Below are 18,494 nucleotides of genomic sequence, written 5' to 3'. Positions count from 1 at the left end.
GATCCCACATTAGAGTCTATGAAATCCTGATAAAAAATTATTTTGTTTGCATCATGAGTTTCCTTTACTACCTTTTCACCATTAGTAAGTATTTCTTGTACAAAATTTGTCAAATATGTCTTCAAATATGCCATGTCTATCTTCAAATCCGTCTTCAAGTCTGCCATGTCTCTCTTCAAATCTATCTTCAAATCTATCTTCAAATCATCCATCTTAGCTTCCACACCTTTTATCTTAGATTCCACGCCATTTATCTTAGCTTCTGTTAGCTTTTGTGAGAGTGAAATTTGTTGCACTTGGTCTTGTAATTTTGATATATCATGTAGCATTTCTTCCTCTTTTTCATGAGTCATGCTAGAGCATTCAGGTTGCTTACTAGGTGTTTGCATTTTCTTTCCTCAGGGAATCAGTTACTGATAATAATGCTCTACTATGCTGTTTGAATTCCTTCAAAATAAATTTTCAAACCAAGCTTAAGAAAAAATTTAAAAAAATCTACACACCTTTTTTCACTTTGTAGGAGTTCGATATTGCCTCTGATGTACCTCTGTACTTTAAAATCATCTAGTTCTGAAATTGTGACTTGTAGTATCCCTTTGTGTCCTCTTTCCAATGCCACCAGTCTGATCCAAATTGGATTCTCCAAGGAAGAGTTATGCGAAATCTCCCACAGTGACCTAATTATAGACTAGTTCAGTAGAGCAAACTTGTACGACATGCGATGAGTCACTGTTTCAACCTTTGGCTCTAAAAAATATATACAAGAAACTAAAGTCCGTCCTCTTTTTGTACCTTCTTACAAAATTTCAATCCGATCCTCAAAGAGAAAGTTATGACGATTTCCCCAAGTCACCTGTTTGGAATGTAATTCAGGAGTCTTCAGAAAGACCAACTTCCTCAGATCATATCTCTGCAAATATAGCGCAAAAATTTCTCAAATTCATACCCGAGGTTCAACATGATTTCATCTCAAATGGGTTTTTTTCTTAGCTTCTTAAACATCACAGAAAAGAGGTTATAGTGAAAATTCCACGATGACCTATTTGGAGCAGTGAAACCCTAGAATCCAAAGCTCCGATACCAAATGTTATGAAACCAGCTCAAAAAAAAGACAGAAAAGATAGATCAATGCCTTAGAATTCAGCCTCTTCGAGGGGGTAACCTCCTTTATATTACATAAATGAACAACTTTTGGATGATTCAAATGACAAAACCTCCTTTCTATATATAGGAGTCTAAGGAGTCACAATATAACCCAACCGACCTAACAATAATAATATAAAGCCACAAAAATAACAATAGAGGGATTCTATGGGGCACAGTAATAACAATATGGGGACAATAGGGGCACAAATAGGTTTTGAGTTTTATAAGGCATAAATAGGTAATCACTAGTATTATAGGGACCCAATAGGTTTTGAGTTTTAGAAGGCTATAATCATAAGTAAAGCATAAAAACCCTATCTGAGATAAAAAGTGAGTTTACTTACTTGATTGGAAGAGAAATGCAGTAATGAGAATGATTTGAGGTGAATTTCGGTGGTTTTGAAGTCTTACTAGCCAATGCGCAACGCTTACTCACCAATGTGCAGCGCCTCTCTGATGCATAGTGCCAGTTTAAATTAACATAGGAGAAAACTGCCCGATGCACAACACCCCTCTTACGCGCAGCGATGAGATCCCAATGTGCAGTGCCAAGAAAACTTGCAGCAAATTTCGAGTTTTCTTCCCTTTTTGCTCAATCTTCCTTCAAAACACGGTTTTAGCTCTGAAGTTGACTTTTTACATAATGGAATGGCTTGCTATCATGAATTTGCTTTATTTACCTTACATTTTGATTTTTTTAATTTCAAACCCACTTTTCTAAAGTCTTGGTAACTTTTTCACAAGCTCTGTTTTTTCAGTGTGAAGCTTGACCCTTTTTCTTGGCAGTTTGATGGAATGATGTCTTGATGCCTTTACTTTTGCAGTGGCAAGAGTTGGCAAGGTAACCAGGAACAACTATTGAGTGCTTATTACATATAGAAACAATTAAATTACATGAAATTTTACAAAAATAGAACAATACTCTGTTTTCACCTCAAACTGAGTTTGAGGTGAAGACTTATTAAATTTTACATATGCTGAGAATTCAAAAATATCTAAAGATTCATATCTTTTTACATGTCTGCATGACCCTTATTTTCTGCAAATGTGACTTTAATGAAACCCTAATACCTAATGTTCTTGAAAACCCTAAGACCTAAGACTTCTTTAAAGCAAATGGAGCAAAGATGAAAATTGACTATAAACCATTTGACTAAATGATGACTGAAAGAGGTCAGTAGATATCATGTGATGAGGAGTAAACTGGACTAACATCTACCATCAGTTGATCCATGACCTAATGGAATGCAACTGATGAAAATGGGACTCCTAATATGAATGAAAAAGAGTAAATTTTTGATCACTGATGGCAGTGTGAAGACACTGACACTAACATTGGCTCCAATGGGGATGGTAGCTCCTTGGAGGTGCCAAGAACCATAGATCTCTGGGAGAAGTAGACTAGTGCCTCGTCCATCAGGCATGGAGTCAATGTTACATGACTAAATACTAATGACTCAAGGACACAAAATGACTCTGAAATTGTCTTGAAACTCACTAAAACAAAAAATGTCTCAAGACCCACTTAATTAAAACAAGTACTTACAAATATTTTTAATGGCAGCAAACCATCGAGACTTGAGGGCTTCAAATCATGATGACATCGACTTTCCTATTGATGAAATATGTACAATCATGTGAAGTGGACCTTCCAATTTAACCAATCCAGCAAATGGCTACTTACTGAAATCCTGCTCTTACTTTCCCCGAGCAAGTAGAATAATGTACATGTAGGCAATGCATAAGAACAACTGAAACCAAGGCTTATGCTAACAAACCAGGCTACATTCATCTTTTCTAATGCTTGCAAAATAATGCTGAAGGGATCTTGAAAATCTTGAAGCACTATCTTGTCTTGAGATCCAGCAGCAAAAATAGAAGTACTCCCTTCATTCTAATCTGAAAGAACAGTTGGTTTCTAATTGATAGGAAGGCATTGATAAGTATAAGCTTCTGCTATCTGAGTGTTGGCTATAAATTCTTCGAGCATGAGAAATTCTGACTTGATTTTTGGTATCTTGTCTCTCTCAAGCTCATCTTCCTCAATTTCATAGTGTAAGTCATTCTTAAACAGAAAACATTCTTCAATATTATCAAACATGACAACCTTATCATTTTCATGAAGGAAAACAATGTCTGTTCATTGATCTATAAATCTAATTTCAAGGATGTCATCATTTTCAAAAGTGGAAGAAGTTTCACTAACACCTTCTTGACTATGTGAACATTGCAAACCTGCATTAGCTTGGGTTGAAACATGATCTTTCAGGAGCTGATCTATCTCATCTTCAAATAGAGGAGATAATACTTTTTGTTTTCTTTTGCTGAATCAATTATTGTCCTCTTGAAATAACATGAAAAACATGAAAAGCCTGAATGACATTCCTCAATTCCCTGGCCTTCTGAAATTTGAAAAGATTGTTGATCATCTTCATATGACATGGCAATCAAATTATCATTTACCACTGAGTTATCAAAAGAAGATGTTTCGCTTACTTGAACAAAGATCTCATCTTGTTTTTCATGAAAGGATTGGATTACCTTCTCATGAAGACTTTGTTCTAATGAAATGAGAACACTTCGATCAATGAATTTTTCTTCTTCTTTCCGGACGATCTCAACAACAGAGCTCTCCTTCATGGGATTCAGAACAAGGTACTGTTCATCACCACGATCTGAAATAGCCAACCTGATTTTATCACAATCTGAAATTGAAACTTGATTTCCTTGTATATTGTCATATGCTACGAGCAGATCTAAAATAAGACCTTCTCTTTCATCATTCTCCATTGTACTAACATCTTGATCCTGCTGCAAATTTTTTTGCGCATCTTAATAAGTATCCACTAAGTTTTATTTATGCCGCTGAAAAGGATTTTCATAAAGCGCTTCCATGATCTCATCGTCCATGAAGTCATCATCTTCATGAATTCTCTCAAGATTTTCAATAAAACTATAAGCATGTCTACAACGGTTCTGAACTAATATTAAGGATGAATAAGATTCTTTATACCTTTCAAAGAACATGGTATGAAAACCTTTCAAACAGTAAATACTAGCAGGTAGCAAACTTTCATACCAAAATCGGGCTTCACCTTCCAGAGTTGCCATGAATATCTTCACCAAGCAGTCTTCAGGAAAATCAACCTTCAACTTGTGAATATGCATGTGAAATCTAACCAGATGTAAAGCAACATCATTTCTATCATCATCTTTAAACATAGGAAAATTCCTATGCCAATCTACCTTAGGAATTTTATTTGGGAAACCTGGAACGTGATCTCGACTCATGGGAGCATACCTTCGATCCAGTGAATCCATTTTGATAACAATGGATTCACCAAGAAATTCCTCAGTCTACTGGTTATTGAAAAGTACAGTTTCCATAAAAATTTTAAACCTTGGGATTTTTCGACACTAGAGTCACCAGGTGAATGATTTCAGCCTTCTGGTGTTTGATCATTGTCCACCATCAACCATTAGATCTAAACTTAATACATTTTGCTGAGGAACATAAGACTACATTTCCCTAATAGAGTCACCACTATATTAGAGCCTAGATCAACCTCAGGCTAAAGGGAGGAAATCCTAGGATAACCACAAACCACGCTTAACCTAGTAGCTAGCCCTACCAGGTCGGGAGATGGCTCTCTCCTTGTCAATCTCGGTGGAGATGACTGAATTGAATATATATTTTAGGCTAGATATAGTAGCTCTAGGGTTTTTGAGTTTATTTTGAAGGTTTGGTTGTTGGATCAAATGGAGCAGGTAGCTTAGGTCTAGGAAATCAAATCAGGGATGCAGACATGTTCTGTGGGGCCAGATAGATAAGTGTTTATGCACCAGTAATCAAGTGAGATGGTTAGTTTAAGACTGCTGAGGGACTGAGAAGGGCATTTGATGACCATGAATCCTCTTCAAGCTGCTGAAAACATAGAAAACTAAATTCCTTCCCTAGACAAAGCACTCTTATCAATGAATTTTGCCTATCTACCTTGATTCATTTAGTTTAGAAGAATGGAAGAGATTTTGAAACATATAACACATAGAAATAACTCATTACAGAAAAAGAAACAATATAGAAACACAATATCACAAGAATCCCACAAAAATAGTTGTAAAGCCTGGTTTTATTCCTGGCCAATCTACAGATACAAGTATACAATGTGTGCACCAATTCAAAAAGAGTCCAACCTTTACAAATGACTAAGATAAAACATAATATAGGCATCAAACAACTCGTTCTAGTCATCAGGGGTCAAATCCATGAGTCAAGGAGTTGTTTCAACAATATCTAAACTATGAACAAGAAAATAGGCAGTGGAATAACTTGCCTCTAAAACTAAGGAAACTGATACATTCAGTTCAAAACCACTTTTTATTTGATGTATCTACCCCATTAAGTGTATTCCATCAATATTTACATCATACTACATCATTTACCATGCAAAATTTACCAAGAAAAGAAGAAGAAGTCAATTGCTGAAGAAACTAGGCGAAATTTGACTTTCAGGCAAAATTGACAAAATATTGTCTGATGTGAAACACCACTTTAGGGAAGCTTTTGGAGGCCTTCCACTCAACCAATAAGGCCCAAGATAGCTTCTTGGAAAGCTCTACCTATCTATTTTCTGGAACATCTTGAATTTCCTGATTTGGGGTTAATTTTCCCCTTCAAAAATCAATTCTCCCAAGACTAGTTCCTGTGGGTCCAAAAAGTGGTAGAGAGGGCCATTTTTGAGTGTTTTTTTCCCTTTTGGTGGCCAAGATCTTCTCCAAGATTGATGAAATTTTATCAGTTTTCTTATTTTTTGATTTGAAATCCAAATATATAAGCCATTTGTCAAGAGGATGCACCAATTCTAAGTGCAATGCCAGTGGCGCTATGCATCCACCAGAATTTCCTGTGTTGCATAATTCTAAAATTTGAAATTGACAAAATTGTTTCAAAATTTTCCCAGTTTTGGATCAAAGCTGCTTCATGGGTTACTTTGTTGGGAAAGTGTAACATCAACCAAGATCTCAAGTTTGTCACCCCTCATTTTGCTTCTTAAGGCCCTCCTTAATCTTGCCTTATGTTGCTTAATCCTTATGTTGCATATTCTATTCTGGGTCAAATAATGATAGGACATATGGCGAAGCATTTTCTTTTCTTTATTGGCCTTCTCTAGCAACTTCTCAAGGTAAATGTTGACCCTCTCTAACCAAGTTTCTTGATCATTCTCAATTTCTTGCTCAATGGAGGTCATTTTGACCTTTGCCTTCCTTGCCTTTTGACGGTTCTCTTTGATTATTTGTAACTCCATGAGGTCTTGCTTGTCAGTCAACTATTTGTTTTCTTGCTCAAGATATTTGATGACCCATTTAGCCCTCTTTAAATTAACCATCAAGGCCTTTATCTCATCCTCTTGCTCCTTGATGATCATGTCTTCGATAGTTCTTGGATCCTGAGCATCCAAGTCAATGACATCTACTCCTTGTGTCTCCTCATGGCCAAAAAGGACAAAATCTCTCTCTTGTCCATCACTAGGATCATCCTCGTGCATATTTTCCTTTCCTTTATCTTTGCCCTTCTGTTGCTGCCCAACCTGTACCTATTTAGCTGGAGAAGAAGGCAAAGCCCCTTCCACTCTAGGTGGAGATAACATTTTCCTGTGGTCTGTAGATGAAGGCGAGATCCCTTCCACTCCTTGTGAAGATAGTACTCGCTTGGCTGCTACAAATTTCTCCCTCTAGAGCTATCACTTAGGGTGTCTTCCTCATATTAAAACTCACTGTCTCACTCCATTTTTGTCTCTTTCGGATGATTTGATGAATGATGGACAATTATGTGAGGAAAAGATGAGTATGAAGAGATTTTATATGAAGGAAAATAATGGTGAGATGAAATGAGAGGGTAAGTGAGGTTTATAAGGAACTAGGGTTTAATGTGAGGGCGTTTAGAGCGAGGGATTAATTTTTTTAGGGAAATAAGGGAATATGATATGGGTTAAGTAAGATGGGATTTAAAGGTGAATTTAGGGCAAATGATAATGGGGAAATGGAGACAAGTGACAAGAGCCTAAAATGGTGAGAAATTAGGTAGAAGACAACTAGGGTTTTGAGTTTTAGGAGGCTAAAACCATAAGTAAAGCATAGAAACCCTATCTGAGATCAAAAGTGAGTTTACTTACTTGATTGGAAGATAAATGCAGCAATGAGAATGATTTTAGGTGAAGTTTGGTGGTTTTGAAGTCTTACTGGCCAATGTGCAGTGCCTGTTCACCAATGCACAATGCCTCTCTAATGCGCAACGCCAGTGTAAGTTAACACAGGAGAAAACTGCCTAATGCGCAGTGCCCCTCTAATGTGCAGCGTCGAGCTCCCAATGCACATCGCCAGGCAAACTTGCAGCAAATTCTAAGTTTTCTTCCTTTTCTGCTCAATCTTCCTTCAAAACACGATTTTAGCTCTCAACTTGACTTTCTGCATAATGGAATGGCTTGCTATCATGAATTCTCTTTATATACCTTACATTTTGATTTTTTTTTTATTTCAAACCCACTTTTCTAAAGTCTTGGTAACTTTTTCACAAACTCTGTTTTTTTAGTGTGAAGCCTGACCCTTTTTCTTGGCAATTTGATGGACTGATGTCTTGATACTTTTATTTTCACAGTGGCAGGAGTTAGCAAGGTAACCAGAATTAGCTGCTGAGTGCTTATTACATATAGAAACAATTAAATTACATGGTATTTTACAAAAATAGAACAATACTCTGTTTTCACCTCAAACTGAATTTGAGGTGAAGAATTATTAAATTTTACATATGCTGAGAATTCAAAAATATCTGAAGATTAATATCTTTTTATATGTCTACATGACCCTTACTTTCTGCAAATGTAACTTTAATGAAGCCCTAATACCTAATGCTCTTGAAAACCCTAAGACCTAAGACTTCTTTAAAGCAAATGGAGCAAAGATGAAAATTGAATATAAACCATTGACTGAATGATGACTGAAAGAGGTCAGCAGATATCATGTGATGAGGAGTAAACTGGACTAACATCTACCATCAGTTGATCCATGACCTATTGGAATGCAACTCATCAGAATGGGACACCTGATATGAAATGCAAAAGAGTAATTTTGATCACTAATGGGAGTGTGAAGACACTGACACTAACAGAGCTTACGACAACAAATGAGACATAGATCATAACAACAATTTGGGCAACTTCTATGGTAATCTACAATAGATGTTGTACATTTGTTACTGCAAAACGTAGCAAACATGTTGGATTAATATTATAGGTAACCAACATAATTCAAGTTCCCTGAAGAAGTTCTTATTAAAAGAAATATAAATTCACATCATGATCAAAATAGGTGCATATTATGTAAGTATGATGTTGTTTTGTAGAACAAATATTCCACAATAGCCTCAAGAAAGGATGCAGATTGGTGTTGGACTGTTTGTCTTGGATAAACTTAAAATGTGTGTATATAATTCACTCATTTCAAGGGATATTTGAAAGTGTAGACATTTCCAACTCATAGAAGCTGACTCAGATTTGTAAGTTCAAATCTTTGTAGTTGTTTGCAACAACTCTTTGGACTTACCCTCAAAACTATGCCAATACTTTAACCTTAAAAATGTGCCAAGCATTCTCATAAATCTACCTTCCAAATTACCTTAAGAGGATTCAAAATAAACCCATTGTTTGTGCCCTAGTGGGTGTTTGGTTAGGAAATAATTGTTCAGCCTTAAATTCTTTGATTAGCTTCAAGAATTAGGCTCCAAATGCTTACTTCATCCAACTACCTTAGCCTGATCGAATGGCTGAACACTCTGCAATTGTCTAACGTATATTCCAACCACATAGACGAATGACAGGTGGCTCTCACATCCTCCAATGATTTTCTACGATATCGACTTTGACTTTTCATGTGTTCCTACTCAGTTTGAGATATTTTGTGTACAGTTCTCTTGGCCCCTTCTCTCCTTTACCAATTATATTTAAGAACCTATGCTCCCTTGTAGAAGATACCCATCTAATTCTCACATATTTTGAGAGAGGAGTTAGCCACTGGAGTTTGTTTTCTGCTTTACAGTTAGGATGGTGTTGCAATGGAGTAGGACTATTGGTGCCTTTGGTGTCATTCTTCTCCTTTCTTTTCATGTACAGGTAATCCAATCTCTAAACTTCAGCAACCTCTTTTTCTTTTTTCATTTTCTCGTTTCCGATCTGCAGAACTGGAGTTTCATGATGAGTTGATCTGAGTATTTGTTTTTTGTGAAATTGGTCAGCAAGGCGAAGGAATCCAAGAGCACATTGTGTTGATTTATGGACTTGGGCATGGAGCATGGTGTTGGTATAAAATTATTACTCTGCTTAAGCAGAAGGGGCACAAAGTGACTACTTTGGATCTCACCTCCAATGGGATAAACAGGGCAGCCCCTACAAATGAAATCAATTCAATTACACACTATGCAAAGCCACTGCTAGATTATATCAGCAACCTCAGGAATGATGAGAAGGTAAATGGATTCTCTGGAACTTAACAATAATTGGTAGGATCGAGAACAATAATTGTATAACTACTAGATCAAAGCTGATGACAGATGACATGACTAAGGATGTCCCATGCAAGTTATGAATGTTACATGTTTTCAGGATGCTTCTCATTATTATTCTTAATGAGCCTTTATATAAAAGTTATGGCCTTCTCAGAGATGGCAAAGATCAGGGATTAGCCATGGGTAGAATTTGGGAACATTCTCAAATCTGGCGGATATGGGTGAGGCTAAACAAGTAACTTCACTCCTATCTATCAAATTTTCAAATATTCTTGAAATTCCCAATTAAATTAAGTTCAACTCCAACATAAATCCCCTTTTATTGTTAAATTCCTATGTTATACTGTGGAGGTCTAGGTTTCACCAGATCATAACCGAAATTCAAGTAGCATTTTTGTTCTCTGGTTACACTGAGGTGTTACTGGATTGGAATAAGCAACCCTTCAAGGTCAGGCCTGGGGATTGACATGGGCTAAAAGGGTTTATACTTACCACTTAGAAGACTTGGGATAGATGACCTTAGATAAGACCTTTTAGACCTGGTTCATGAGATTGTAAGAATAGTTGAAACCTTCTGTTATACATTAATTAACTTTTGGAGAGCACTGAGCTTCATCATGCTCTCATTCTTGATTTTCTTATGACCTTTGAAGGGCATTGACTTCTTTGCATAAAATGTATGGCAGGTGACTCTTGTAGGTCACAGCTTGGGTGGATGCCCATTGTCTTATGTGATGGAGATGTATCCAACCAAGATCTCCAAGGCAATTTTTGTGTCTGCATTTACTCCTAGCAAAAATCAGAGCTTCCTTAGCTCTACTAACCCAAAGGTGTGTTAGTTATTGAGACCACTTCCAAGAAGAATCATTTATGTTTTCATTGGAAAAGCTTACATTGTGCTTGAAAAGGTTTCTATTTTGATTGAAGAAATCCAGTGAGATTATATTTGTACTCTGTTTCCATTGAAAAAACTCAAAGCATTATTTTTAAAGGACTGTGAATAACAAGGGTATATAGATATAGGAGGGAATCAAGTAATTCTTCTCCTTCTCCACCCACAAAAGGAATTTCTACTCATATTTGCATGATGCTAGTGTCCAAAATATTTTTACTATTTAACAAAATGGTTTTGCTTCCATCAACAATGATGCATAGAAAGCGCTATAAGGAAATCTCCCATGTAATATCTGGTTGAATAAAACACTCAGAATTGCCTTCTCTTACAAATGTGAAGCAGGAAAGGCATATTTTAGCACATGTCAGGGCAGCCAAAAATTCCATCTATATGTTACGGGAGTTTGAAAATTGAGTTCACCCATCAAGGCGAAAGACTTAATTGTTCATCCTGATTGATCAAACACAATTGCCACAACTCAAGATGTTAGATATTTCATATTTTGATGCTCCAAATTCTGAGATTTGTAATAATTCTCTTTATTATAGCCTTCACAGGTTCTGCTCTCTCCTATTACAAAAACCCATTAACAAAAAAAAATGGTAAGAGAAAAATGTATTCCTGAAATTTTGGTATTGGCTAACTCTAATAAAGCATTGATAGAAATATGGAAGCAAACAATATGTTTAGTCTATGTCATTGTAACACTCAATCTACGTTCAGAATTATAAGAAAATCTATGCATGTCAAATTGTTTTAATGGTTTTCTTTCCTCATTATAGTGTTTATCCAAGACTATAATTCTATTCTTAATCCAGGTAGTGCACTATTCTCATTCTTAGCAAAAATAGTATTGGATTAGTTAGCCTTTAATCCTGAGAAGGACAATGCTTTTAAAATGCTAGAAAACGCTACCTAAAAGTCACATACCTTTATGCTATTACCAGTAACCATTGGAAATTTTGATGCATAAACTCTTTCTTTTGCCTTTTTTTCCTAGTCACAAGCAAACCATCTTAAGCATTCATTCTCAAACACCATCTCAATCCAATCTATAGAAAATCTGTATTCATTTTAAAGATCTTCTCTACTCCTGTTCTAGCATTTCTATTCTCTGGTTACATTGAGGTGTTACTGGATTGGAATAAGCAACCCTTCAAGGTCAGGCTTGGGGATTGACATGGGCTAAAAGGGTCTATACTTACCACTTAGAAGACTTCGGATAGATGACCTTAGATAAGACCTTTTGGTCCTAGTCCATGTGATTGTAATTATAGTTGAAACCTTCTGTTATACATTAATTAACTTTCGGAGAGCACTGAGCTTCATCATGCTCTCATTTTTTATTTTCTTATGACCTTTGAAGGGAATTGACTTCTTTGCATAAAATGTATGGGAGGTGACTCTTGTAGGTCACAACTTGGGTGGATGCCCATTGTCTTATGTGATGGAGATGTATCCAACCAAGATCTCCAAGACAATTTTTGTGTCTGCATTTACTCCTAGCAACAATCAGAGCTTCCTTAGCTCTGCTAACCCAAAGGTGTGTTGTCGATTTTCAAATCATTCAAATCTTTATGCAAATTGTGTCTTTGAACAGTCAAAACTTTGTCAAAAGAATATTTTACTTTCCATAGTCTGTGTTATCAAGTGATTGTTTGTTTGAGCATTTTAAGCTTTTAAATATGGATTTTTTTGTTACCAAAATTGCCATGCTAGTTGTTGAGACCACTTCCACGAAACATCATTTATGTTTTCATTGGAAAAGCTTACATTGTGCTTGAAAAGGTTTCTATTTCCATTGAAGAAATCCAGTGACATTATATTTGTACTTTGTTTCCATTGAAAAAACTCAAAGCATTATTTTTAAAGGACTGTGAATAACAAGGGTATATAGATATAGGAGGGAATCAAGTAATTATTCTCCTTCCCACCCACAAAATGAATTTTTACTCATATTTGCATGATTCCAGTGTCCAAAATATTTTTACTACTTAACAAAATGGTTTTGCTTCCATCAAAAATGATACATAGAAAGCGCTATAAGGAAATCTCCCATGTAATATCTGGTTGAATAAAACACTTGGAACTGCCTTCCCTTACAAATGTGAAGCAGGCAAGGCATATTTCAGCACATGTTAGGGCAGCCAAAAATTTCATTTGTATGTTACGGGATTTTGAAAATCGAGTTCACCCATCAAGGAAAAAGACTTAATTGTTCATCCTAATTGATCAAACACAATTTCCACAGCTCAAGATGTTAGCTATTTCATATTTTGATGCTCCAAGTTCTTAGATTTGTAATAATTCTCTTTAGTATAGACTTCATAGGTCTTGATCTCTCCTATTACAAAAACCCATTAATGAAAAAAAATGGTAAGAGGAAAACATATTCCTGAAATTCTGGTATTGGCTAACTCTAATAAAGAATTGATAGAAATCTTGAAGCAAACAATATGCTTAGTCTATGTCATTGTAACACTAAATTTGCATTTAGAATTATAAGAAAAGTTGTGCATGTCAAATCGTTTTAATGGTTTTCTTTCTTCGTTATAGTGATTATCCCTGTCTATATTTCTATTCTTAATCCAAGTACTGCACTGTGCTCATTCTTAGCCTAAATAGTATTGGATTATTTGGCCTTTAAAACTAGGACGAATAATGCTTTTAAAATGCTAAAAAATGCTATCTAAAAGTCACATAACTTTATGCTATTATCAGTAAGCATTGGCAATGATGATGCATAAACTCTTTCTTTTGCCTTTTTTGCCTGGTCACAAGCCAACTAATAGATTTCGACATCATTTCAAAATTTCAAAATTTTTGGAGGGGATGAAAATTGAACCAATTCACCTACTCCTCCCAATTCGTACAAAACATTATTATGAACATTATAATTGTTTGTGCAGATAATCCATGGAGAAGTCCAATCCAAAGTCCCTGAAACATTTAGAAAAATGGGCATCAAATGTAGCGCACACAGAGAAATGTGAAATTTTGTTACTATTATTAGGAAGCACTGAAATTGTTAAACCCACCCTTAATTTAAAAGATAGAAAGTTGTGTAGAGAGGTTTATCAGATTCCTACAATTCCACCATCAACCTCATCTCATTTGTGCTTCATTTCTTTTTTTCTAGAATTTCTAAAAAAATAATATTCAATATCAATGGTTTCTTCTAAGCTTTTTCGCATTTTTTCCATCTTCCTCCTTCTTCCTTCCTCCATCTTCCTTCCTTTATTTCTGAAATTGGTCAGCAAGGTGAAGGAAGCCAAGATCACATTGTGCTTATTTATGGACTTGGTCATGGAGCATTATGTTGGTATAAAATCATTACACTGCTTAAGCAGAAGGGGCAGAAAGTGACTGCTTTGGATCTCACCTGCAATGGGATAAACAAGGTAGCCCCTACAAATGAAATCAATTCAATTACACACTATGCAAAGCCACTGCTAGATTATATCAGCAACCTCGGGAATGATGAGAAGGTAAATGGATTCTCTAGAACTTAACAATAATTGGTAGGATCGAGAAAAATAATTGTATAACTACTAGATCAAAGCTAATGACAGATGACATGACTAAGGATGTCCCATGCAAGTTATGAATGTTACATGTTTTCAAGATGCTTCTCATTATTATTCTTAATGAGCCTTTATATAAAAGTTATGGCCTTCTCAGAGATGGCAAAGATCAGGGATTAACCATGGGTAGAATTTTGGAACATTCTTAAATATTGCTGACATGGGTGAGGCTAAACAAGTAACTTTACTCATATCTATCAAATTTTCAAATATTTTTCGTTAGTGTCAGTATCTGCATACTTCCATCATGGATCAAAATTTGTTCTTTGCATTTTCATTTTAGGGGTCCCATACTGAAATTTTTACATCGTTTCATTAGGTCATCTCAGATTGATCCACTGAGGGTTGTCTCCTCTTCAGAAAATCTAATTTCTCCCTCATAGAGTATACTTGTTGACCTTTCTTCAAGTTTTCTTCAGTGATGGTTTCATGGTCAATTTGCAACCATGCCTTCATTAGGTCATTTGGCATGTTTTCATTATGTCATGGGGCATGTTTCATTATGTTTTAAGCTTTCATTCCCAAGGTCAAGAGCCTGATTTAAAAGTGTAAATAAAGGTTAGCAAGGGTATAAGTATGATAAATAAGTCAAGCATGATGTCTTGTAGGTCATAGTCACTATATCATTATATTTTAACCTAATAGAGTATCTTGAGTTAACTTGTATTTCTTATGTAATTTTAAGTCACTTTATGTAATAAATGATCCCAGCAGCACCAAAGCATCTCTCTTTGCTGCAAGATAAAGAAACAATGCAAAAATCAGTTCAAGTTGAGCATTTTCCGCCTGAAAGAAACAAAGAAGAAAAGACATTAAACATAGAGTTTGAAGAAGGTCAAGAAACATTAGAAAGTGGGTTTTTCAAGTGAAAATTCAAAATTTACTCCTATATAAGGCCTCACATTTCATTTTCAAGTTCATCATTCTCATTTCGCAAGTAAGAAGTCAAAAAGTGAGGAGAAGAGGAAAGGTTGAGTGAGTTTTGAGCAAAGGAGAGTGGTGCTACACATTTGGAGCAATGGTGGAGTGGCACTGTGCATAGGCAGACTAGCGTTGCATGTTTCAGGCAGGAGGAGTGGCACTGCGCATGGAGAGCTTGGCGCTGCTCATTGAGGCCCTGCGCTGTGCGTCTGGCGAATTTCCTCATGTAATTTTACACTGCGCTATGCTTCTAGAGGTGGTGTTCCACGTTTATACATTGGCGCTGCACGTTGAGCACAAGGGCTAGAAAGCCCTCAAAACTTCAAGAAACTTCAAAATTTCTCTCTCTTACCTTCATTGCAAGTAAGTTGACCTCCCTCACTATAGTTTTGGTTTGCATTTCAAACTTTTAAACATCATCCCCCATGGTAAATATGAAACCCTAAATTTTCCCCTAGTTATGCCTAAAACCCTAAACCCTCATTGTTCCCCCTATCACCTATCACTACAACTCTAAACTCTTTCCCTATCCTTTTATCCCTATTCCATAACATCCCCATCCCTTTATCCCTCTTCCCCAAGGGAAATTTCTCAAACAAAACAAGCCCTAACTCTCATTTTTATGATTCCTACTCCTCATTCATTTTCTAGCCCATTAGGTCATCTCCCATCCCCTCATTCCTAAATCACTCTCACTCATTCCCTTCATAAAACCTCAAGCCTTGCAAACATGGACAAAGAGGACCGAGACTATCAGAAGGAGGGAAATACAAGCAGTGACACTTCAGCAGATAGAGCTAGGCATCAGAGAAAACTGCACAAGGTAGGTAGCATTATCAGAGAAGAGCCATCAAACCTTAGAGAATTGCAGGCCTCTCAATTGGTTGTCACTTGTTTTATATATCTTGGATGCTATGAGTTCTGTGAGTAGGTAGAGAGTTCAACACCACGCTGAGCTCACCAGACACTTTGTAACTCATCTTCAGGACAACAAGGTGACTCTTGTTGGGGTAACATTCACATTCTCACCCTTTATCATTTTAGAAGCAACCAGGATTCCAAATTTAGGGAAGAAGTGGTACAAGGCACATGACCTGGATGAACACTATTATGAGCCTTATATCAAACACCAGTATAGAAATGAGGTGAAGAGACTTTTTCCTTTCAGGTTTCTTGAAGACAAATATGTCTCCATGATGAAAATCATCATGAAATATTTCACTTGTGAAGGCAGATTTTCCAGGCTGTACACCTATCACATCAGGCTCCTCATGCATTTTACCAGGGTGACGATGTTAAACCTCCCTTATTTCTTTTTCAAGAATATTAAGAAGATGGCTCCTTTTATCCAAAAGAAGCCATACCCTCAGCATATGTGCAGTCTCTATCATTACTCCCTGATCAAGATGATTGTTCTTCATCTTCTCAGTCTCTTCAACATCTCTTAGGAGACATTTATTCCTCATGAAATCTATAGGGGTCCTCAAATTCCTCCACCATTGTCTCAAGAAGCAGGGGGACGTTCTAGCAGTGCTCAAGTGAAAACAGATGAGGAGGCCAAAGAGACTAGAGCTACTGAGGTGCCTGAGACATTCATGAGATATCAGAGGGGCACAAGGAGATTGTTTGCAGCTGATAGGTAGGTGTTTTCTCCATTGGAGGTGGAAGGGACCTTGCCTTCTTCATCAACCCATAGGAAAATGCTAGCTCCACAGGATGTGGAAGGGGCTTTGCCTTCTTCATTAGCACAACATGTATAGGTGTAGCAATTGTACAAAGACAAAGAAAAGATGTCAGATAAGAGTTTTAATGATGAGTAGGAAAGAGACTTTGACTTGCTGGAGCATGATGAGTCAGAGCAGCGTTATTCTCATCATGGCATGGAAATAATTGACCTAGAGGCTCAGGATGAAGAAACAATAAAGGACATCTTCGTACAAGAAAAGGAGGCTCAAGTCCAAGCACTAATGGATAATTTTGAGAGGGCCATGTATGTCATCACATATTTGGAACAAGAAAACAAGTAGTTGAGTGACAAGCAGGTCCTTATCGATCTAGAATTGCTCAAGGTAAAATGACAAAGTGATAAAGAGGCACAGGTAACTTTGACTCCCATTGAGAAAGAGATTGAAGATGATAAAGAGACTTGGCTTGAGAGTGTCAATCTACACCTTGAGAAGCTGTGGTAGAAGGCCAATGGACACAATTAGATGATTAGGCACATGTCCTACCATTACAGGACCCGAAACAAAATTTGCAACATGAGGGTCAAGAAGATGAAAGCTAGGTTAAGGTGGGCTTTGAAAGGAAAAAAGGAGGAGGATAGGCTTAGGTTGCTTGCTGAAGCTTCCTTGGATCATGAGGACACTTGATGATGGTGCTTCTCACCAATTTTTTGCAAGTTTGGAAGAATTTTTGTCACTTGCAAATTTTGAAATTTTACACACAAGAAAATTGCCTAAACATGCAGTGCCACCGGCACTTCGTTTTTCCTAGGGGCACCAATGCACAAATGGTTTGAAATTTTGGATTCAAAGCTATGAGGAAAGGCACCATATGGATTTTCTATGTTTTTGGGGCAGAACTAGTCCACCAAAAGGTCAAAAAACACCCTAAAATGACCTTTCTGCCACTTTTTGGACACAAAGAAGCAGTCTTGAGAGAATCAAGTTTCAAGGAGTTAAATGAGCTTCAAATGCAGAAATTCTAGGTGTTTTGGAACGTAGATGGGAATACAATTCCAATGTAGTATAGTGAGCTCAATTTGGATGTTGGGAAGGCCTCCAAAAAGGGACCTGAAATTGGTGCTATGCATTGGGCCAGTGGCGCTGAGCATAGGGCAGGTTTTGTACAGGATTGCTAGTTTTCCATTTTTTGACTATGTCCATGGATTTTCTCTCATCGAGAATGTTTTACCATTGTAAATGATGACTTGTCATGTAACTGTGATGGATAAATAGTAGTAGAGGGTAGATTCATTACATTAGAAGTCAATTTGAGCTCAAATGAATAAGTTTTTCACTTTTAGAGGCAAGTTGTTGAGATGCCTATATTCCTGTTTCTTGTTCAGTGTTGGTTAGATTACCTCCTCGTATTAGGGATCTAACCCCTAAGGATGGGAGGAGGTAGAATTCATGTCTATATCTTCTTCTTCTTTCTCATTGTAAAGGGTTGGACTCAGCTGGATGCTCAAACCTTGATTGTACATCATTTTGTAGCAGTTTAGCAGGAGATTAATAAGAGTTGCAGCTATTTTTATGGGATCCATGTGGTATGGAGTTTTAGTATAGTTTTTTCTTTTGTGATCATATGTTAATTTGTTTTTTATACTTCATTAATCATTTCATCTCTTCTAAGTGAATGCTTTCATGCTTGATAGGCAGAATTCTTT

General features: G+C 36.6%; 1 protein-coding gene across 1 annotated transcript; it reads left to right on the top strand.

The window, feature by feature from the left end:
- The first annotated feature begins 9,242 nt into the window (after positions 1 to 9,242).
- LOC149214342 (putative inactive methylesterase 20) lies at positions 9,243 to 15,410 on the top strand. The gene is made up of 4 exons (XM_089389369.1): positions 9,243 to 9,311; positions 9,434 to 9,664; positions 11,998 to 12,141; positions 15,249 to 15,410. The coding sequence occupies exons 1-4, from the start codon at positions 9,243 to 9,245 to the stop codon at positions 15,408 to 15,410; spliced, it is 606 nt and encodes a 201-aa protein (XP_089245495.1).
- The last annotated feature ends 3,084 nt before the right edge of the window (positions 15,411 to 18,494 follow it).

This window comes from Pinus tabuliformis, chromosome 1_1, assembly GCF_031772625.1.
Source record: "Pinus tabuliformis cultivar Carrire ecotype Pingquan chromosome 1_1, CPIR1, whole genome shotgun sequence".
NCBI lineage: Eukaryota > Viridiplantae > Streptophyta > Pinopsida > Pinales > Pinaceae > Pinus > Pinus tabuliformis.
Note: the sequence above shows the minus strand (reverse complement) of the source record. Positions and strands in the feature narration are given on the sequence as shown.

Coding starts and splice junctions, on each gene's coding strand:
- LOC149214342 (XM_089389369.1), top strand. CDS start 9,243: ATGGTGTTGCAATGGAGTAGGACTATTGGTGCCTTTGGTGTCATTCTT. Junction 9,312..9,433: donor TCCTTTCTTTTCATGTACAG/GTAATCCAATCT, acceptor GAAATTGGTCAG/CAAGGCGAAGGAATCCAAGA. Junction 12,142..15,248: donor TTAGCTCTGCTAACCCAAAG/GTGTGTTGTCGA, acceptor TGCATGTTTCAG/GCAGGAGGAGTGGCACTGCG.